Source organism: Chiloscyllium punctatum, chromosome 33 (assembly GCF_047496795.1).
Source record: "Chiloscyllium punctatum isolate Juve2018m chromosome 33, sChiPun1.3, whole genome shotgun sequence".
Classification (NCBI taxonomy): domain Eukaryota; kingdom Metazoa; phylum Chordata; class Chondrichthyes; order Orectolobiformes; family Hemiscylliidae; genus Chiloscyllium; species Chiloscyllium punctatum.
Window position 1 is genome coordinate 7,202,444 of NC_092771.1, and position 23,878 is coordinate 7,226,321.

At 40.9% G+C, this 23,878-nt stretch overlaps 1 protein-coding gene across 6 annotated transcripts in view; it reads left to right on the forward strand.

The window, feature by feature from the left end:
• Nucleotides 1-23,878, forward strand: part of myo9aa (myosin IXAa) — a 365,642-nt gene that overhangs the window by 253,031 nt on the left and 88,733 nt on the right. For all 6 annotated transcript variants that reach the window (XM_072552871.1, XM_072552873.1, XM_072552876.1 and 3 more), the window contains 2 exons: nucleotides 11,630-11,773; nucleotides 19,978-20,017. In XM_072552871.1, the coding sequence (XP_072408972.1) occupies nucleotides 11,630-11,773; nucleotides 19,978-20,017 (184 nt within the window). The remainder of the gene's footprint in view (nucleotides 1-11,629; nucleotides 11,774-19,977; nucleotides 20,018-23,878) is intronic.

Here is a 23,878-nt window from a genome sequence, read left to right on the forward strand (position 1 = left end):
CGAAGATATTAGTGCACAAATTCCTCAGCTTCTCATAGGTCATCCCTTCACTTGCTATTCAGCTGTTGTGACTTCTATTCACACCGTTTAACACTTTTGATCATCTGCAAAGCCTTGTTATTCAGCCTGTTGACACTCCTCTCACACTATTTGTACTTAGCTGCTGATACTCTTAATTACCTGGAATTATCTTGCCATTGTCTCGCCACCTAAATATTCTGTGCCCGTGCTCTTCCTTCCACTTCACCTGACAAAGGAACAGTGCACTGAAAGCTTGTGATTTCAAATAAATCTGTTGGACTATAACCTGGTGTTGTGATTTCTGACAAATTCCTCAGGGTGATGTCCTAGGCCTAAATATCTTCGGCTGGTTCATCAATTACTTTTCATAAGAAGAAAAGAACTAAGAGCAGGAAAGAGACATTGGAATGCAGGTTCATAGTTCTTGAAAGTAGAGTTGCAGGTAGATAGGATCGTGAAGATGGCATTTGGTATACTTTCCTTTATTGGTCAGAGCATTGGGCATAGGCGTTAGGAGGGCATATTGGGGCTGTACGGGACATCAGTTAGGCCATGTTTGGAATATTGCATGCAATTCTGGTCTCCTTCCTATCAGAAAGAAAGATATTGTGAAACTTGAAAGGGTTCAGAAGAGATTTACAGGGATGTTGTCAGGGTTGGAGGATTTGAGCTATGAGGGAGAGGCTGAATAGGCGGGGCTGTTTTCTCTAGAGTGTCAGAAGCTGAGGGATGACCTTAGAGAGGTGTATAATATCATGAGGTTTTTTCCCTGGAGTGGGGGAGTATAGAACAAGAGGCTATAGGTTTAGGTGAGAGGGGAAAGATAAAAAAGGACCTAAGGGGCAATATTTTCACGCAGAGGGTGGTGCATGTATGGAATGAGCTGCCAGAGGAAATGGTGGAGGCTGGTACAATTAGCATTTAAAAGGCACCTGGATTGGTTTATGAATAGGGAGGGTTTTGAGGGATATGGGACAAGTGCTGGCAAATGGGACTAGATAACATTAGGATATCTGGTCGGCATGGATGAGTTGGACTGAAGGGTCTATTTCTGTGCTGTACATCTCTATGACTCTATCTGGCCCTTTAATGCTGCTCTGCCATTCAATAGATCATGGGTGATCTTTTTGTGGACTTTACCTTAGCTTTCAAAATGTTTACTGAAGTAGTGTCAACTACGTCACTGGGCAGGGAATTCCACAGATTAACTCTGGGTGAAGAAGTTCCTTTTCAATTTGGTCTTAAATCTGCTTCCTCTAATCTTGAGGCTCTGCCCTCTTGTCCTAGATTCACCTGCCAGTGAAAACATCCTCTCTACTTCTACATTGTCTACTCCCTTTATAATTTTATATGTTTCTGTACGATCCCCCTCATTCTTCTGAATTCCAACGTATATAATCTCAGTCTACTCAGTCTGTCCTCATAAGCCAACCTCCTCAAGTCCAGAATCAACCTAGTGAACCTCCTCTGCACCCCCTCCTGCGTCAGTCATCCTTTCTCAAGTAAGGAGACCAAAACTGCATGCAGTACTCCAGGTGTGGCCTCACCACCCTGTACAGCTGCAACATAATATCCCTGCTTTTAATCTTGACCCCTTTAGCAGTGAAGAACAAAATTCCATTTGCCTTCCTAATTACTTGTTATATCTGCAGACCAATCTTCTGTAATGCATGCACAAGGACACCCAGGTCCCTCTGCATTGCAGCATGCTGCAACTTTTTATCATTCAAGTAATAATCCTTTTTACTGTTACTCCTACCAAAATGAATGACTTCACATTTATTAACTTTGTATCCCATCTGCCAGACCTTTGCCCACTCATAGTATCTATGTTTTTCTACAAAGTTTCTGAGTCCTCTGCACACTTTGCTGTGCCATTCACCTTTTGTCATCTGCAGAAGTTTGACACACTACATGTGGTCCCCAACTCCAAATCATCCATATAAACTGTGTCTAGTTGCAGTCCTAACACTGATCCCTGAGGCACACCACTAGTTACTGATTGCTAGCCAGAATAGCACTCCTACATCTCCACTCTTCCTGTTAGTCAGCCAATCCTCTCTCTATGCTAATACTTTACCCGTAACACTGTGCATCTTTATCTCATGCAGCAGCCTCTTGTGCGGCACCTTGTCAAATGCCTTTTGGAAATCTAGGTACACCACATCCACTGGGTTCCTGTTGCCCACCGTGCCTGTAATGTCTTCATAGAATTCCCGAAGATTTGTTCAGCATGACCTGCCCTCCATGAACCCATGATGGGTCTGCCCGAAGGGACAATTTCTATCGAGGTGCCTTGGTATTTCTTCCTTGATAATAGACTCAAGCATCGTCCCCATTAAAAAGGTTAAGCTAACTGGATATAATTCCCCATCTTTTGTCTACTTCCCCTTTTAAACAAAGGCATTGCATTCGCTGTTTTCCAGTCTGCTGGAACATGCCCAGAGTCCAGTGAATTTTGGAAATTTACCACCAGTGCACTTGCTATTTCTCCTGCCATTTCTTTAGTACCCTGGGATGCATTCCATCAGGGCCAAGAGACTTGTCTATCTTAGCTCCATTAGCTTGCCCAATATTACCTCTTCCTTAATAATGATTGTTTCCAGGTCCTCACCTCCCTTTGTCTCCTTGCCAATTACTGGCATGTTATTCGTGTTCTCCACTGTGAAGACCTATACAAAGTACTTGTTCAATGCTTAACGTATGAGGAATGTTTTTCATTGCTGGGACCATTCTTGTGAACTTCCTCTGAACATACTCCAGGGCCAGTATATCCTTCCTGAGATATGGGGCCCAAAACTGCACACAATACTCCAAATGTGGTCTGACCAGAGCCTTTCAGAGCCTCAGAAGTACATCCCTGCTTCTATATTCAAGTTCTCTCAAAATAAATGCCATCATTGCATTTGCCTTCCTCACTACGGATTCAACCTGCAAGCTTACCTTGAGAAAATCCTGGACTAGAACTCCCAAGCCTCTTTGCACTTCAGACTTTTGAATTTTCTCTCCATTTAGAAAATAGCCCATAACTCTGTCCTTCCTACCTTAGTACATGACCTCACACTTTCCCACATTGTACTCCATCTGCCAGTTCTTTGCCCACTCTCCTAACCTGTTCAAATCCTTCTGCATCCTCCCCACCTCCTCAATGCTACCTGTCCCTTAACCTGTCTGTGTATCATCTGCATCCTTGACCACAATACCCTCAGTTCATCTAGATTGTTAATCTATAAAGTGAAAAGTTGTGGTCCCAACACTGACTCTTGTGGAACACCACTTGTCACTGGATACTAACCTGAGAAGGACCCTTTCATTTCGACTCCCTGCTTTCTGGCAGACAGCCAAGCTTCTATCCATGTTAACACTTTGCTTCTAACCCCATGGGCCCTTTATCTTACTCGAAAGCCTACTGTGTGGCACTTTGTCAAAGTGCCACTTCCTGAAGTCCAGGTAGATAGCTTCCATTGGCTCTCCTTGGTCTAACCTGTTTGATACTTTCTCAAAGAATTCTAGCCGATTAGTTGGGCATGACCTCCTCTTGATGAAGCCATGCTGACTTTGCCCTATTTTACCATACACTTCAGAAATCTCATCGTTCACAATGTATTCCAAAATCTTACCCACAACTGAGGTTAGGCTAATCGGTCTGTAATTTTCCATCTTTTGAATTACTCCCTTTTTAAACAGGAGTATTATGTTAGCTATTTTCCAGTCCTCTGGGAGCCTCCCTGATTCTAGTGATTCCTGAAAGATCACCACTAATGCCTCCACTATCTCTTCAACTATTTCTGTCAGGTCTAGTCCATCTCTTCCAGGTGATTTATCCACCTACAGGCCATTCATTTTTTCTACCACCTTCTCCTTGGTGATGGCCACCATACTCAGCTCTGACCCCTCACACTCTCGAATGTTTGGGATATTACTGGTGTCTTTCACTGAGAAGACTGATGTGAAGTAACTATTCAGTTTCACAGCCATTTTCTTGTTCCCCACTACTATCTCTCCAATGTCATTTTCCAGCAGCCCAATGTCCACCTATGCCTCTCGTTTGCCCTTTTGTATATCTAAAGAAACTCTTACAGTCTTGTTTTTTTATATTACTGGCAAGCTTACCTTCATATTTAATCTTCTCCCTCCTTATTTCTTTTTTGTTGCCCTCTGTTGGTCTTTGTAAGCTTTCCAAATCCTCTGGTTTCCCACTGCCCTTGGCCACATTATATGCTTTCTCTTTTGCTTTTATGCTATCACTGACTTCCCTGGTCAGCCGTAGTTGTCCCATTCCCTCTTTTCCCTCTGCTTTTCCTTCTGGATGAATCTCTGCTGTGTCTCCTGAATTATTACCAGAAAGCCCTGCCATTGCTGTTCCACTGTCTTTCCTGCTAGGCTCTTCTCCCAGTCAAATCTACCCAGCTGGTCCCTCATGCCTCTGTAGTTGCCTTTATTAGCTGTATTACAGTTACCTCTGATTCTATCTTCTCCCTCTCAAATTGCAGAGTAAATTCAATGATGTAATGGTCACTACCTCCTAAGGGTTCCTTCACCTTAAGCTCCCTTATCAAGCCTGCCTTATTGCACAACACTAAATCCAGTTTTAGCTGTTCCCTAGTGGGCTTCATGATAAGCTGCTCCAAAAAGCCATCTCACAGACATTCCACAAATTCCTTTTCTTGCAATCCGCTACCAACCTGATTTTCCCAGTCTACTTGCATATTGAAATCCCCGTGATCACTGTTAACTTTGCCTTTCTTACACATCTTTTCTATCTCCTGGTGTATCTTGCGCCCCAGCTCCTGACTACTATATAGTAGCTTGTACATAACTCCAGCTGTGGTTTCTTTTACCTTTTACGGTTCCTCAGTTCCACCCACGCAGATTCTACAGCATCTGAAACTACTTCCTTTCTTGCTATTGATTTAATTTCACTTCCTACTAATAAGGCAACCCCACCCCCTCTGACCAGTTACCTATCTTTTTGATAGGATGTACATCCTTGAATATTCAGCTCCCAATTGGAAGTGGTCAACATTCCCCAAGACCTCCCCGTGGCCTTTGATGATCAGGGGTTCACTGCACAATGACAGGCTAGGTTGATGAAGGCCTTTTGTCTTGCGGATGTTCGGAGTGAGACCCATGTGCTCATGTTCTTCCGTAAAGGTGCTGATGATGGTGTGGAGTACATTCTCTGAGATTGCACATACACTAGCATCGTCTGCGTACTGCAGCTTGAGGACATTGGTTGAGGTGTCTTTGGTTTTGGCTTGAAGGCAGTGAAAGTTGAATAATTTCTCACAGGTTCCATAAGTTAGCTTCAGTCCAGCAGGGGACTTGTCTGTGATAAAAGGAAGCTTTGGAGTGATGTAGATCGAGAAGAGTGTTGGGGCAATGACACAGTCCTGTTTGACACCAGTTTGAACAGGGAATGAATCGGTGGTAGAGCCCTGTGTCATTACCACAAATTCCATGTTGTCGTGAGCAGGCGAAGAATAGTGACAAACTTCATGATGCGACCAAAGCGGAGAAGGATGCTTCATAATGCTTCCCAATTGACAGTATCAAAGGCCTTTGTAAGGTCAAAGTAGGTAGTCTGTTTTTGTTATGAGGCATCATCAAAGTTGAAGTATTCCAGACCATAAAGACATGAATAGCATGAATTTCATTGCCTTTAATCAATATCTGATTAATATTTGTAAGTGTATATTTGATTTCACAAAGTATAATTGAGCCATCATAATATCCCTTGAGTAAAAGCCTCAGCTTTATCCACTCACTCTTCAGCTCAAAGAATCTCAACCTTGTCGTGACATTTGAGAGCCAAAGAGCTGAGCTCTTCATCCATTGTCATTGCTTTGAGCTGTCTTGTTTTTCCAAGGATTTCTTCTCACCTATTCATATCAGAAGTTTTGTTTCATCCATGTCCCCCTTTCAGGCCTTTCACTGTCTCAATTCTTTCATTGGAAACTGTTGGCTTGAATTTGACTGCCTCTATCTCTGCTCCCTCACTCATTGTAATGATTGTAATGTCCTCATACTTAACTTAGAGCACTTCATTCCCACAGACTGAATCCCAGAGTTTTAATGAAAAATGCTTATGAGTAATATTGTATATTTTGAGCAAACTGATCACTACCTTAACAGAGACTTGAATACCAAATCTCTCTCATTTGATCTCCTAAATCCTTCAACCCTGACACAGCTCCTAAACGTCCAACTATTGCTTCCAAAGCTTTCACTGATCTCAGATCCTCTTGAAATCTGAAGTCCGTAGCCTCCAACCTCAACCATCCACCTCTGAGCGGTCCAGTTTCTTTTCCTTCCAAGGTTCATGACATACTCCCCTCCTGGACCCATTTCAGCCTGTTGTCAGCACACAACAGATTTCTTCCAATCTTGACTCTTCGTCTCCTCATCAAGTATCTTTGCATTAACGTTTGTGATTCTTTCTCACCTTCTGATGTTTAAGATCTTCTAGTTTCCTGACCCTAACCATCACGCTTTCACCAAGAAAGTCCAGTACTTCCACTAAGTCCAATTCCTCTGCATCTGAATTCCCTCATTGTTCTTTTCCGTCACTCCTGTTTTCCCTGCTTTTCTTGTCTGTATACTCAACCTATTTCATCTCAACTTTCTTCAGATTTATCAAAAAGGTCGTTGAACTGAATTGTTAACGTTGTATCATTCTTTATTGATGCTACCTGAACTGCTGTATGTTTACAAAGTTTGTTATTTTAGTTGTGATAGTAATTGCTCAGTCTATTATTGTGGAAAATTCTTTACATGCAATGATGGATGAGAACATGTGAAAAAACTTGGGGCTATGCTATTAAGCCTGAAGCAGGTATCTAGGAAATCTGATTGAAACACAAAGTGAAATGAAGAGCAAACTACTGTTCAGTTCTTTTATGTTCTTGGTACAGACACTGGGTATTTGCAAATAGAGACTGTGGAGATGTAATTAATGCAGCTGTTGTAGGTGTAAAGCAGACTCATTGCTTGCATTCCTAAAATGTGCTTAATAATTTTGGTTAAGCTATTCACATGCAATGTACCATGCTTAGTGATCCTGAAATTCCCACAACTGCTTCCTATATGACATCATTCTAAAAGCACGGGAGTCGGAGATTACTACTCAGCTAATAGAGGCAGCGTAACGAGTTTTTTTTCTCTGAACTGTTGCAGCTGTGAGAAGCCGCCTTTCTGGGTTGTCAAAAGAGTATTTAAAGTCAATTTTGCATATACCCGGGAAAACAATGTTTTCAATACCCTTTTATTTAAATGATAAATTGAATGTTTGTTCAGACATCAAACTGATATCCTGGAGAAATAATGTATTAGTTTATACTTATCAATATCTGGTGCTTAACCACTGATCAGAGATAACAAAGAGGATATAAAGATGGAGAGATAAGACTCACACATTGCACTGAGGAAGGAACAAGCAAGAGTATGCCTTCATTAAGACCACCTATTTCTACTCTTATTCTTTCATGGCATGTGAGCACCATTGGTAAGACTGGCATTTGTTGTTTGTCCTTAATTGTCTTTGAAGGTTCTGGTGATCCCCATCTTGAACTGCTGCAGTCCATCAGGCGTAGGCTCACTTCACTGCTATCCGGAAGAAGTTCCAAGATTATGACCTAGTGACAGCGATATAGTACCAAGTCAAAATGTTATGTGAATCGGAGGCAAACTTGCAGCTGGTGGTATTCCCATGAAACTATTGTCCTTGTCTTTGTCCTTGTATGTGGTGGTGGCTGCGGCTTTGTTTATGAAGGAGCCTTAGTGAGCTTCTGCAATGCATTTTACATATGGATGAATATGAAAGGAATGAATGAATGTTTATGGTGATGAATTCTGTGCCAGTCAATGGAGCTGCTTTGTCCTGGATTGTGTCAAACCTGTTAGAGCCATGCAGGTGGAGAATAATCCATCACACTGCTGCCTTGCGCCTTCAAGGTAGTGGGCAAGCAATGTTGAAGTGAGTATTTTGCTTCAGAATTCTCAACCTCAGAACAACTCTTGTGACCGCAATATTTATATGGCTATTGCAGTTAGATTTTGCATGCTATCCAGGCAAAACATATGTTACATAAGTACATCAGGCTAATAGAACAGAATGCTGAATATAGTGCTTCAGCTATAGAGGTGGTATAGAGAAAGATCAATTTTAATATATGAGAGGTTAGTTCAAAACTCTAATAAAGCTGTGAAAAAGTTGTTCTTGAGTGAGTTGGAATGTTTTTAAACTTTTGTATCTCCGCCTGATGGCAGAGGGTGGAAGAGAGTATATACAGGGTAGGAAGGCTCTTTGATTATGTTGGCTGCTTTCCCAGGCAGCAGTTCAGGTAGCATCAAGAGGGAGTCAATGGATGAAAGGCTGGTTTGTGTGATGGACTGGTCTATGTTCACAACTCTAATTTCTTGTAGTCTTGGGCTGTGAAGCATCCGGATAGGTTGCTTTCTATGGTGTATCTATAAAAATTGGTAAGAGTCATTGTGGACATTTCGAATTTCCTTAGCCTTCTCCGGAAGTATAGACATTATCCAAAGAGACTTAAATGTCCAGGTACATAGATTTTTCAAATGTCTTCAACAGGTGCCAAACATAATCAACACAGTTCATGGCCTTTATAAGTAGAGGACTTCAGTGCAAGGATGCAGAAGTTATGCTGCAGTTATATAAAAATATAAAACCTTGTTAGATCCCACTTGAAATACTGTGAGCAGTACACCTTAAGAAGGCTATTTTGGTGGTAGAGTACAACATTGGTTTATACAATTGATACCTAGACTTGTGTTAAGTTGAGGAGGACTGTTTCCTCTTGAACTTAGAAAGTTAAGGGATGATCTGATCAAAGTTTTCAAGATTTTAACAGGAAAAGCTAGGATAGATAAATAAAACCTATTTTCACTGCTTTGGGGATTCTAAAACAAAGGGTCATAATCCGAGAATTAGGATCAGACCATTCAAGAGAGATATTAGGAAGCACTACTACTCACAAAGATGATAGATGTTTGGAACTCTCTTCCACAAATGGCAGTGGATATAAGATCAGTTGTTTAAATCTGAGAGAGAGAAATTTTTGTCAAGCGAAGGTATTAGCTGATATGGGCCAAGTATAGAATTAGTGTACAGATTAACCATGATCTGAATAGTGGAACAGGCTCGAGAAGCTGAATGGCCTACTTCTGTTCCACTGTGCTGAACTAAGATGATTGGCTCCAAAAAATGCAGCAAGCTTCCTTTTTGCTCGGTGTGACTCCAGCCAATGGATAACCTTGCCCTCGATGTCCAGTAACTTTGATTTAATTAGGATTACCAGACCCTGTCAATATTTGTCACCCAGGGAATGCCTCAATTTTCAAATTTATTTTCAAACTTCCTTCATGACTTTGCTCCTCCCTGTCACTGATCTTCTCCCCAGAACCTCCAAGGTCTCTGTGGAGCTCCCTTTCCAGGTTCTTGTCCTTGGGATGTTGCTTTGTAGAGTTGCTATATAAATGTAACTTTGCCATTGATAAGCTGCCACTTCATGTAACAGCAATAATTGTTTTTTTTAAGATGATTACTTCACACTATCATGCTTTCTGTTCCCTGTTTAAATTTATTTTGGGGTACCTATTGTTTTTGCTGTATTCCTTCCTAGTTTTGTTTTTTTGAATCTGTTTTTTCCTTGCCGCTTCACTCTGTGTTCTCCTTTTCATCCTCTTTTTGTTGAGTTTTCTCTTCTTCTACCTTTTTATTTGGTTTACAATTTTGTTTTGACTCTCACTTTTCAGATCTGTTTGTGTTTTAGAGAGATGAAACATCTGTCATGCTGACATATGAGCCATTATGTTCTTTCCTACAATACAAAAACTGTGGAACTCCTTTTTTTTTCCCCTCCTCAGTTTTTTTAAATCTTTAAACTTTATTTTCAGGCTTTAAATCTGAACTTGGCATCACCTGAGCACGACTTCTTGATTTAACTTTGATCTCTTCCTATTTTCAGCCTCAGCAGTCTTTACACCATGGAATCTTGACATTTATCTGGATTTCTCAATTTCGGTTGCATTTAGAATTAGAATTAGCTTTATTGAAACACATACCCACATGAGTATAGTGAAATGTTTGTCAGTTGCTGCTTATGGCGCCATCCTAGGAATCAAGATACCTAGGTACAGATCTTAGAGGAAAAATTAGAAAAATAAAGAAATAAGAAATCCAGCAATAAATTAGAAAAATAGAGAAATAAGAGTTCAGAGCAGCAGTCCTTCCAACCCTGCTGGGCTTCATCTTGAGAATGGGAGTTCTGGGAGTCAAATCCACACTAAGGCTGGAGTCTGCACTGGGTTTTACCCCAGACGTTGCTGGTGCTGTCGTAGGATGGGATGTAAAAAGGAAAAGAAAGAAAATGCAAAAAGAGAGATAGAAGAAAAGAAATGGATGGAGCAGACATGCTCCAGCTCAGAAGTTACTTTAGAGCTACTCTTTAAGAAGTATCTGAAAACCTTTGTTCTTGATCTGCCAAGTATCTATTTTGAGTATCAGTGTATATTTCTCACTTTCAATTTATTTGTTTTGTTCTTTTGTCCCAAATTTTCATTGTGCAGACTTGATGAAGTTCTGTTTCATGTTATCCATGTGAAGTTCTAATAGTTTCTCATTTTTTCGAACCAAGAATCTGGAATATCCTATTTAAATACATGGCAGACATAATGATGGAGTCTTAGTTGCTTGAATGAAAGTGTAAAGCAGAGTCATCTGAATGAAAATAGTTAAAACAATTAGTGAACCATAATGTATTGCTGGCCCAACTTCAACATACAATGTGTATGGAAGCAATTGTGTTTATTCCTAAAAGAGTTATTACAAAATTATTTTCATTCATTTAATTCAGCTTTTTGGGATAATGTGACTTCAATACAGTGGGACCATTACAAAAGGCACCATAAAGCTGTTAGTTACTGAGCGAGTATGGGCTCAAGGCTGACAGAGTCTGAGTTTTTGTGTCTCATTTACTGAAATTGAGCATTCGTAATCTTCCATTCAAGAGAAATGTTAATAAAATAAGATGAATGCCAGAATCACTGAACATCTGTAGACAGAGAAACTGAACTAAGGTTTCAAATCAATGACTTTTCAATAGAAGCATCATCATTAATCATGTTCAAGATAGAAATAGATTTCTGGATACTGATGCCATCAATGGATACTGGGATAGTACAGCTAAGTGACATTGAAGTAGTTGGTCAATCATCTCATATTCAAATGGCAGAATAGGTTTGACGGCCCAAATGACCTAATCCTCCTGGTCTTGTATTCCTATTATTATAAAATCACATTTATTGTTGCACAGTACAGTTGTAACGTTACAGGTAAAATAACACTTGAAACAGTAGACATTGTTGTGCATTATATTTGTGGTCTTTGAATTTGAAGGAGAGCATGTACAGAGTTTGTGCTAGTTCTTATGAGGGCTGTATAGTCTTAAGTGTTAACATGCCTTTGTCCTTTGTGGTAATGATGAACCTGCTGTGTGTTTTGGTTATTTCCTGTTTTTATTTCAAGTGTCTAGCATCCATAGTCTTTCTATTTTTTGGTTAAATTCTGATGCTTTTCTTTGAACAGTGACCTACATGGAATAAGCTGGAATGGCAGGACAGGAGTCCAGGCTGCAAGGCTTCCCTCTAGTCATTCTCTGATTGATGATGAAGGGACTTATTTGAATTCTTCTAGCACAAAGCTATTGGAGAGGGCTCATGGTGTCCTGATGTGAGTATGCAGCTTCTCTTCCTGGAAATACAATCAACTTGGATGCACAGTGAAGTAGAAATTTACGTAAATGCTTAATTTGCTACCTTGAACATTTACTGAAAAGAAATAATTTCTTGTCCATGTTCAAAAAGGGTAAAGTTGCTACTGTATTAATGGAATTAATGTTGACTGAAATGCAAAAGGCATTACATGAATCTAATTTATTTCAATAAACAAATAACGGTAATTCTGCAATCTGCCTTCCCTGTAGATAAGCAAGAGGGCAGAAAAGGAGGGTTTTGTTTTGTTTTGGAGAACATTGCTGTACTGGAGAAAGAGGCTGTTCTAGAGGCTTAAAAAAGCAGAATAAATCTTGCTGTAGGTAAAGAATAAGAGGAGTGCAATCACTGCTCAGTATAATGTTTTGACACTAGCTTGTGCAAACAATAAAGAGAAACAAATCTGCAAATACAAAACAAAATTATCGAGATTTACCTTCCAGGGGAAACTGAGACTTTGTGTGTTCTGTTTCATGGAGACTTGGCTCACCCCTGCCATTCCTGACTGTGCCCTACAAGCTGACCGGTTCTCCATATATCACACGGACCACATGGCACGCCCACCACCCCCCCGGGTAAGGTAAAAGACAGTGGGGTATGTTTCCTGATGCAGCACCACCTGGTGTTGTGATGTAGCAACCCTGGCGAGCCATTGCTCCCTGGATCGTGAATACCTGACAGTAATATGCCATCTGCTGCATGAGTTCACCTCCACCATCCTGACAGCAGTTTGCCTGTCTCTCTCTTTCCCTCCACCCGCCCCCGCCCCCATCATGGATGTGAAGAATTCCCAAGATGAAATTTACGCCACCACAAACATTCTGGAGAGGAAATTTCCCAAGGCTTAATTCATCGTGGTCAGTGACTTCAACCAAGCCAATCTCAAGAGGGTGCTGCCAAAGTAACACCAAGGCATCTGCCCACTAGAGGACCGAACATCCTGGATCACTGCGACACAACCATTATAGTTACCTACCGCTCCATCCTCCGCCCACAGTTCGGAAAATCAGATCACAACGCTGTGTTCCTCCTCCCAATTTACAAGTAGAAGCTGAAACAGAAGAGTCCTTCACAGATAGAAATACCGTGCTGGTCTGATGCAGTGGAAGAGCATGTCTGGGACTGCTTGGAATCAGTGGGCTGGAACATATTCAAGCGGGAAACCTCGACGAGTGCGTCACCACCATTGTGGACTTTGTTAGCAAATGTGTGGAGGACTGTGTACCAACGAAGTCAATCCAGGTGTTCCCCCAAAAGGAAACCTTGGGTGAACCAGAAAATCCTCATTCCCTACTGAAGACCGGGCGTGCAGCATTCAAGTTGGACAACCCAACCCTGTACAGAAAATTCAGATAGGTCCTCCCCAAAGCCATCAGGGATGCCAAGAGATAGTACTGGACCAAGTTCAAGGCCCAAGCCGACCATACAGACTTGAGCTGTCTGTGGCAAGGCATCAGCAACATAACACCATACAAAATGAAGCAGAGCAAGATAACTGACAAAGACACGTCTCTCTCTCATTGCTTGGTTCAAGCGGAATGCCAGTGGCGTGGTGTCACCTGTGCTGAAAGCCCTAGACGCTGCTGTACTCACTGTCACCTCTGCTCATGGTAGATCGATCTTCCTGGAAATGAACCCAAGGAAAATGATGGGACTGGACGGAGTCTCCAGCCGAGCATTTAGATCCAGCTGACTGAGGCATTCATTGACATCACCTATCTCTCCCTCCTACAAGCTGTAGACCCACCTGCTTCAAGAAGACCACCGTCAACCCAGTACCAAAGAAAGCATACGCAATGTGCCTTAATGACTATTGGCCAGTGACTCTGACATACCATAATCTCGAAGTGCTTTGAGAGGCTGGTCATGACCCACATCAATTCTAGTCTCCCCTGCCTACCTCATTTCCCTGCAATTTGCCTACCTATGTAACATGTCCACAATGGTTGCCATTTCTCTAGCCCGACACTCGTTCCTGGAGTATCTGGGCACAAGGATGGCTATGTCAGACTCCTCATCAACTGTAGCTTCGCTTTTGACGCTATTATCCCCTCCAAACTGATCTCAGAACTCTGAACCCAAGGTCTCAGCTCCGCTCTTTGCAACTGGAACCTCCAGCTTTCTGACCCACAGACTGCAATCAGTGAAGTTGGACAGCTGCATTTCCTGCATGATTACACTCAAAAGTGAGTTCTCATCCCCCTCCTCTTCTCCCTATTCACCCACAACTGTGTTGCCAAATTCTGAATGGATGCCATCGCCATATTTGCTGATAGCACCACCATGGTAAGATGGATTTAAAACAATGACAAGGCAGAATACAGAACATAGATAGGGGGCTTGGTGATATGGTACAATGATAACCTCTTTCTCAACGTTGGCAAAACTAAAGAACTGATCATCGGCTTCAGAAAGAAAAGAGGAAAACACAACCCCATCTATGTCAATGGAGCTGAGGTTGAGAACGTCAAGTTCCTCAAAGTGATAATACTGACAACCTGTCCTGGAATTCCCACATAGATGCGACAGTCAAGAAGGCACAATGATTCCTCAGGTGGCTCAGGAAATTTGGCATGTCCATGAGGACTCTCACCAAGTTTTACAGATGCATCATTGAAAGTATATTGTTTGGATGCTTAACGACCTGGTATGGTAACAGCTGTGTCCAGGACAGTAAGAAACTACACAAGGTTGTGTGCACAGCCCAGACCATCACAGAAGCCATAGATTCCATTTACAGGGCTCATTGCTGCGGGACAGCTGCCAACATTATCAAAGACCCATCCAACAGTGGTAATGCTCTTCTACAACCTCTTCCATCAGGGAGAAGATACAGAAGCTTGCACACATGCACCAGCATGTTCAAGAACAGCTACTTACCTACCGTTATTAGACTGCTGTGATGAATGTACTGTCTAGCTTCAAACAATGCTGATCTTATTAATGTTGACGTTGCCTAGCGCATGCCCTGTGTGATGTAACCCGTATGCCCCTCTGCTAGTTTTTTTTCCACCCTTTGATTCCTATGTCCTTGCTTACTATGATTTGCGTGTGCTGCTCATAAACAAAGCTTTTCCCGTACTTAAGTGCACGTGACAATAAATCCAGAGCTCCCTACGTGACAAAGGAGATCAAAATTAAGTTAAAGAAGAAGAATTGTGCTGATTACGGTATTTAGTGAATATAGTTGAGAAGCAATCGGAGTACTGAAGGTTCAGAAGGGAAGTGATAAAGCAAATATGAGAAGCAAAGATGTATTATTAAAGAAAGACTGGGTGCTAACATAAAAGGAAATCCCAAAATCTTCAATAAATACGTAATAGTAAAAAGGTGCCAAAAGGAGAAGTGGGGCTAATTTCGGACGAAAAAGAGAATTTACATCTAGAGGCAGGAGTTGTGGCTGTGAGTACTTTGCATCTGTCTGGCAATGAAGAAATGCTGTCAAACATCGTGAGAGGAGGAAACTCAATTACTAGAAGGGTTTAAAATTGATCAGGAGGTAGTATTAGGTGAGGTGTTAATGCTGAAAGTTCATAAAGTACTGGGACTGGAAGAAAAACATGTAAGGATTTTATGGAAGTGAGAATGGAAATTGAAAAGGCAATTGGCAGTTTCAAACTTTCTGGATTGGAGAATTTGCCAGCACTGAAAGATCACTCAGTTGAACCACCATGGTGGGGAAATTTCTTAGAAGCAGTTATTTGGGATAGGCTTAGTCAACACATGGAAAAACATAGTTTGATTCAGAAATTTCAATGTGGATTTTTGTTTTAAGGGAAAATTGTGTCTATCTAACTTGTGCAAGTTGTTTTGAAAACGTGACGGAGAGGATTGAGGTTAATGCTGTTGATGCAGTGCCCATGGACTTCCAAAAGGTGTTCTATATAATGCCATACAACAGCAATATACTTGTGAGGAAAGTTATAGGTCATATAGTAAACATGAATACAAAATTAGTCAAAGGATAGGAAACCAAGTAATGGTTAATGGATGTTTTTCAGGCTGGAAGGTGGTTTGTAATGGAGTTCACCAAGAGGTCAATTTTAGGACTCTTGCTTTTCTTGATGTACGTTATTTATCCAGACATTTGTACAGAGGACAATTTCCTGATGACCAAACTCAGTAGGTTTGTAAACTGTAAGGAGGATAGATTACAACTTCAGACAGGAGTTAATACCATTTTATTCACCTGCCGGGAATCGTAAGGTAAAGTAGCTAGAGTCCACGGGGCTGCTCTGTCATTAGAGAGAGAGAGAGAGAGAGAGAGAAATGGCTGGTGGAAAGCTTATCCTGAATGTCACCGTGCATCGGGTGAGGTTGACGAGACAGGGCTTTTCATGGTGACCTAAGTAGGTAGATAGGTGGCAGATGAAGTTCAAAAGTGCGAGGTGATGCACTTTGTTGCAAAGTGATGGAAAGATAGTATAAAATGAAGGGATTATTCTAAAGGATATGCAAGGGTAAGCTGATCTGGGTGTCCATGAATATATGTTGTTAAAGGTAGCAGGATAGTTAGAAAGAGCTGTTAATAAAGCACTTGGTATTCTCGGCCTCATTAATAGAGGAATGGAGACAAGACCAAGGAGGTTATGATGAACTAATGCAAGATACTGGTTCAACCTCAGGTGGAGTATTACGTACAGTTCTGAGTACCACAGCATAGGAAGGATATGATCGGGAGAAAGTGCAGAAGAGGTTTATGATTGTGATTTTAGGGATGAGACACTTCAGTTATGAGGAAAGATTGGAGATATTGGGGCTGTTTCAGGAGAAGACTAAGATTAACCCAATATAAAAGTTTTCAAAATCATAAAGGTTCTGGATACAGTGAGTAGAGGGAAACTATTTCCATTTGTAAACTGAGAATTAGAGGGCTGTGTTTTAAAGTATTTTTTGAGAAGAAAATGTGAAGAGATGAAGAAACTTGCACCCAGCAAGCAGTCGGGGTAGGAATGCTCTTCCTGGAAGTGATGAAAGGAGATTCCATTGAGAATTTCAAGAGGGCATTGGCTGATTTCTAAATAGAAAATGTATGCAGGGCACTGGTAAAGGCAAGAGATTGGCACCGTTGAAATGCTCAGTGCAATTGTACATAAGATGAGCTTCTTGGTCTCTTGCTAAACTGCTTCAATCCTGTGATTCTTTGCTCCTTTGTCAGAATTTTACTGTATTGGCAATGGACCTCCACTTAAACTCTGAATTAAGGAGAAGAGAACAAATAGTTTCCTTGCGAATAATCATACAGTTTATCCCTGTTGGAAAGTGAATGTCAGTGCTGGACTTAATTAGAATGCCTTACACTGGGCGGCATGGTGGCTCAGTGTTAGCACTGCTGCCTCACAACATCAGGGTCCCAGGTTCGATTCCAGCCTCGGGCGACTGTCTGTGTGGAGTTTGCACATTCTCTCCGTGTCTGCGTGGGTTTCCTCCGGGTGCTCAGGTTTCCTCCCACAATCCAAAGATGTGTGGGTCAGGTGAATTGGCCATGCTAAATTGCCCATAGTGATAGGTGCATTAGTCAGGGGGAAATGGGTCTGGGTGGGTTACTCTTCAGAGGGTCAGTGTGGACTGGTTGGGCCGAAGGGCCTGTTTCCACACTGTGGGGAATCTAATCACTGTTAAAACACCTTGCCAATTCTTTTATTGAGAGTTCAGAAATGAAAAATGGCCACTTGGACAGGGAACTAGAGAAGTGCCAGTGGCAATTGTAGGCCAACAAGGCTTTTTGCACGCAGGAGCAGAAAGTGGGAAGAAAATGTGATATTAGGCTTTGATATAAATGTTCTGAAATAGCAAATGTATTTGCCTTTCGCAATCTGTTTGATCTCAGAGCAAGTATTTTACTGCAGAGTGCAGAATATCAACACTTTACTCTTCCCATACCACCATTTCTCCCATAATTCTGTTAATGAATCATTCACTAGCAGGTATAAATTTGCATTCACCTCTTGTGGATGTCAGTTTGCTTGCTGAGCTGGAAGGTTCATTTTCAGACGTTTCGCATCATACTAGGTAATATCAGTGAGCCTCCGGTGAAGCACTGGTGTATGGCCCACCTTTTATTTGTGTTGAGGTTTCCTTGGGTTGGTGATGTCATTTTGTGTTCTTTTTCTTGGGGTGGTAAATGTGATCCAAGTCAATGTGTTTGTTGGTAGAGTTCCAGTTGGAGTGCCATGCTTCTAGGAATTCTCGAGCGTGTCTCTGTTTGGCTTGTTCTAGGATGGATGTATTGTCCCAGTTGAAGTGGTTTCCTTTCTCATCTGTATGTAAAGGTACTAGTGAGAGAGGGTCATGTCTTTTTGTGTCTTGTTGATGTTGATGTTCATGTATCCTGGTGGCTAGTTTTCTGCCTGTTTGTCCAATGTAGTGTTTGTCACAGTTCTTGCACGATATTTTGTAGATGACATTAGTTTTGCTTGTTGTCTGTATAGGGTCTTGCAAGTTCATTCGCTGCTGTTTTAGTGTGTTTGTGAGTTTGTGGGCTACCATGATGCCAAGAAGTCTGAGTGGTTCTCTACATTATACTGGATTATCGATGCCTTGAGTTTTCTGTTGCGTTGTGTATCTCATTCCTCTGTATTTGTTCACTTACTAACACTTTAGTAATGTACAGCAATGCAAATAACAACAAGAACTCTTGTAATAATGGAGTAATAAAGTGAGCAGTGATTCACCATACTCAATCCCAGTTTTAATTTTTAATAGTTATTTAAGCAGCTGCCAGGTGACTCTATGTCCTGCAGTAGTTTGTGTGGTTCTTTTTTAGATGTGCAGAATAAATACTGATTGTCTTTGGGATATGTGGTTGCAATTTTAACCTGAAACCATTGAAGAAGAACTTTCATTGCTGGTGACAACTGAAAACCCAGAAAGTTGTTTCTATTTCTTCAGGGCCAGGAGAATCCGTCATGCCACCTTGGCCCTAAATTGTGCTGTTTCCCCAAACCCATGAAGTCTGTCTGGTCCCTTCTATCTAATTACCTGACCGCCAATACCACTTTCTTTGGTTTGATAAAATACGAACTTTAGGAATATTGAACAAGTATGGCAGAATCTGTGAAAAAAGAAACAGTTAATATTCCTGGTCTACAGACTTTCAGTATTCTTTTGGGTTCCTTTTGGCGGCCTCCTGTTGGATAAAATCCCACTCCTATTTGGCGCCCACCTTGCATTTTCCACTGGATTCAGGAAAAAGACTGAGAGGACTCATGTAGTTAAGTACTGGGGTTTAAAATCACTGCGGCGGGTCAAGAGATACTTTCCATCTGCTATGGCCTCTGTCCAAAAGGCTCTCATAGTGCAAATTGCATTTAATATTTTTCTTTTTACAGCTTATACACTCTTCAGGGTTAGAATTGCAAAATTATTCCACTGCAGAAGGGGTTTATTCAATCCATTGTGTCTGTACAGTCTCTCTGAATGAACATCATGCTTTAGGGTCATTCTCCTGTCCTTTGCCCTTAACCCTGCACAATATTTATATTTAAATAGTCTTCTAATGCCCTCTTGAATGCCTCAATTGAAACACACTTTAAGGCAATAAATTTCGGACCCAAGCCACTTGCTGTCTGGAAAGGTTTTTATTCTTTTATCACATGTACTCCTTTTACAAATTGCTTCAGATCTGTGCCCTTTTATTCTTAATCCTTTTATGAATGGCAACAGATTTTCTTTGTCTGACCTGTCATATTTGAAAACTTTAATCAAAGTTAATTTTGTCTTTCTCCTATTGAAGAAAAACAGTCCCAATTTTTCTAATTCATCTTCAAAGTTGAAGTTTCTCATCTCTACAGCCTTTTGAATCAACCTCTTCTGCACTCTCTCCTTCCTAAAGTGTGGCATCCAGAATTGTACACAGACCATCTGAGATGCAAATAGTGTGTTATGAAGATTCACCACAATCACTCTGCTGTGGTCCTGTGACCCCATAAGTAGACAATTAAGACACTGTACTGTCTGTATTAAGGGTGCTCTGAGTATATGGTCTCTTAGAGTGCTTCTTTTTTATGACTTTGTCAAAACAGATGACTTTTACACTGTGTGAAATTTGGCGATGATTATCATTAGTATTATTAAAGAAATACAGTATTTAGTGATACTGACTACTTGCTGACTAAAATGGAATGTGCTTGCTTCATAACACTTACTGTGTTCTTTCACTAGGAGGAATAAGAACTCCAAAACCAAACTTGTTCTACCAAAGGTGAGAATGTGAACTTTGCTTTTCTGTCGCTCTCTGAGAGAGGTGAATTAGCCCTTTGTCTTCAGGGCAAAATTATATGGTGTGCTACCGAATACTCATTGTGTTTTGTGCAAATGTCTTTGGTTGTAATGTGGTGATTCAAGTGACCTTATATTTTAAATTGAGCAATATGATGCTTTCCTGCAATTTTTCATGCTACTTTTTCCCTTCACTCTTCCTGTCTTTTATGGGTTACAGTGAAGGCACTATCACTCATACTGCAACCAAATATTTATTTGTCAACCCATAAAACCACATTTCATTAAGCTAAACTAAAAGCCGTTCAGTCTCTCAATGATATCATAGCTGCTCAGTATCACAGGTATAACAAAACTGGAGATGCTGTAAGTCTGAAACAAACAGTCACAGAAATTGCAAGAGAACCTTCCCTTGTCTAGTAGCATCTTTGGCGAGAAAACTGAATTCACATTTTTACTCCTGTGACCCTACTTCAGAACAATAAGCAGCTAAGAAAGATATTTAATTTCACTATGTGGGAGAAGGAATGAGCAGATAAGTGGATAGGGAGCCCAGAGAAAAACGCAAAAAGATTGTTGATAATGGGTCAGGGGAAAAAGAGAAGCTCGGTAGGCTATAATGGAGGCTATGAATTGAAAATTGTAGTATTTGGCATAGTGGAGGTAGATAAAAGATAAGGAAGCAGTTGGCCATACACTACAATTGTTAAATTGTTGTTGAGACCTGAAGGCTATAAGGTGCCCAAGTAGGTAATGAGGTGGCGTTCTTCTAGTTTGCATTGAACCTTGCTAGAACACTGCAACAGGCCTGAGACAGAAGTGTTGACATGGAACAAGATAGTGGCAGACAACTGGCAGCTCGGGGTCATTTTTACAGGCAGAACCCTTGGGCTGGATGGCTCCTTCTGTGTCATTTATGCTTGTACCAGCACAAAGAGAGCTGGAATCTAATCTAATCCCACTTGACCTACAGGACTGCAGACCAGAAATTTAAGACATTATCCAGGTATGATGAGAGTTGCTGTCTCTACCACTTTTTTTAGAGCGTGACCCTGAAATGTTTTGGTGAAAAGATTCTCCACATCCTCTTGCCGGTTACTTTAAATCAAAGCCATTGGGCTGTTGATCTCTCTGCTAATCTAGAAGTTTTCAGCCCTGGCAGCAATCTTGTAAAATGCTTCTGTTATTTTCCTAGTGCAATCCTATTTTTCATGTAACATGATGATCATAAATATGCACAGTACTCTAGCTGTGGTTTAACTCCTGTTTTGTACAATCCAAGCACAAGGTCCCTACTGTTTTATTATATATCTCAGCCTGTGAGACGTGTCCTCTGTGTGTTTCCTTAATCTGGAAGACCAGACCAGTAGGTACATAAGAACACCATCACCTGAAAGATCCCCTCCAAGTACATGCTATCTCTAGATGGGTAAAAATCCTGGAGCTTGCTTCCTAAAATGACTGTACCATTTGACCTTTAGTTTAAAAGAAAAGGTCCTTTTTTAAAATAATAAATTAGAACTGATTTCAATCTGGACCAAATTAATAGGAATGGAGAAATTGTAGCATGAAGGAAGCAAACAATGAATTGGTGAAATGGATGAATGCACGGTTGGTTGGGCCTGATAAGGTGGTCCTTTCCTTTTTTGCTTAGTTACCAACAATAGAAGTTTTCTGGCTTGCTATTGAGTGGAAATTCCCAGACTTGCCAGCAGTTATTTGCAATGTATTTTAGTGACTTGGATGAGAGAAGTAATTGTATTTTTGCCAAGTTTGCAGATAACACAAAAATAGGTCAGGAGTCAAGTGGGAGGATGACAAAAAGAATCTGCAGGTTGTGTGCAGGGAAAAATTTGTAAGATAGAATATAACGTATAAAGTGTGAGATTATGCACTTCGATAGGAAGAATGAGATTTTGAATATTATTTAAATGGAAAATGCTGCAGCACAGAGATTTGGGAGTCCTTGGCCTCTTTCAAAGGGAATTAAGCTAACCAAAGTCGGCAAATATTGCTAAAACTACACAAGAAATAGTTAGACAACATCAAGAATATTGTGAATAGTTTTGTGCCTTTTATATAAGACCGATGGATAGTTTCTATTATGTTAGAGGTCAGAAGGACTAGTTTGATTCCAGACATGGAAGGATTTTTTTTGAATAGATTGAATAGGTAAGAATGTTAATGTGTTGAAAGCAGTTCATAGTGGTTTACAGGACTAATAACTGGAATGGGCAGTTTGCCTTATGAGGAAAGGTTGGGCAGGTAAGGCCCTTATCTCTGGAGCTTTAAAGGGTGAGAGGAGATTTAATTAAAACGTATAAGATCCTGAGAAGACTTGGCTGGATGGATGTGGAAAGGATGGTTCCTGTTGTGGGAAAATCTAGCATTAGAGATCATAAATTGAAAATAAGGAGTCACTCATTTGAGACAGAGATAAGAAAATATTCTATCTCAAGGGTTCAGAGTCTTGGAATTCCATTCATCAAAAGGCAGTGGATGCAAGGTCTTTAAGTATTATCAAGGCAATTCTTAACTACTAAGAAAGTCATTAGGGTGCAGGAATGTAGAGTTGAGGTTAAAAATCAGGTCAGCAATGATCGTGTTGATTAGAACTCTTGTTTCACATTTCTTGTTCGTGTGTTAGGTTGGGCATGTGTGGAAGAATGAGAGATGACCTTATTAAATTGTACAAGATTTTGATGAGGCATGACAGGGTAGATGTGAAGAAGTTGTTTCCCTTTCTAGTAGAATCTAGATCTGGGAGCATAATCTCAGTGAGGGATTGCCAAATTCAGACAGGCGATGAGAAGTTCTTTTCTGCGTGTAGTTCATCTGTGGAACTCTTTACTGCAGTGTGCTGTAGAGTGAGATGTTTTAATATATTCAAGTCTGAGGTAGATTTTTAATCAGTTTTTTAAAAAATCAAGGATTAAGGGGATAAAGCAAGAAATTGGTTTGAGGTTTAGGGTGTAGGTTTGCTCGCTGAGCTGTAGGTTTGATATCCAGACGTTTCATTACCTGGCTAGGTAACATTATCAGTGGCGACCTCCAAGTGAAGTGAAGCTGTTGTCTCCTGCTTTCTATTTATATCTTTCTCCTGGTTGGGGTTCCTGGGGTTTGTGGTGCTGTCATTTCCTGTTCGTTTTCTGAGGGGTTGATAGATGGCATCTAGATCTGTGTGTTTGTTTATGGCGTTGTGGTTGGAGTGCCAGGCCTCTAGGAATTCTCTGGCATGTCTTTGCTTAGCCTGTCCCAGGATAGATGTGTTGTCCCAGTCGAAATGGTGGTTTTTTTCATCCGTGTGTAGGGCTACGAGGGAGAGAGGGTTGTATCTTTTTGTGGCTAGCTGGTGTTCATGTATCCTGGTGGCTAACTTTCTTCCTGTTTGCCCTACGTAGTGTTTGTGGCAGTCCTTGCATGGAATTTTATAGATGACGTTGGTTTTGTCCATGGGATGTACTGAGTCTTTTAAGTTTGTTAGTTTTTGTTTGAGAGTGTTGGTGGGTTTGTGTGCTACTAGGATTCCGAGGGGTCTTAGTAGTCTGGCTGACATTTCTGAAACTTCTTTGATGTATGGTAAGGTAGTTAGGGTTTCTGGCTGTGTTTGGTCTACTTGTCGTGGTTTGTTCTTGAGGAATCTGCGCACTATTTTTTGAGTATCATTGGTGTTGAGGATTAGCAGATCAGCCATGATCTCATTGGATGACAGACCAGATCCATTGAATCGAATCGCCTACTTCTGCTCGTAGCTCTTACAGTCAATCTGTGTCTATGTTACTCAACTAGACTGATGTTTCTTGAATGAAAACCTTACAATGGAAACTAGACAAATCAATAATTA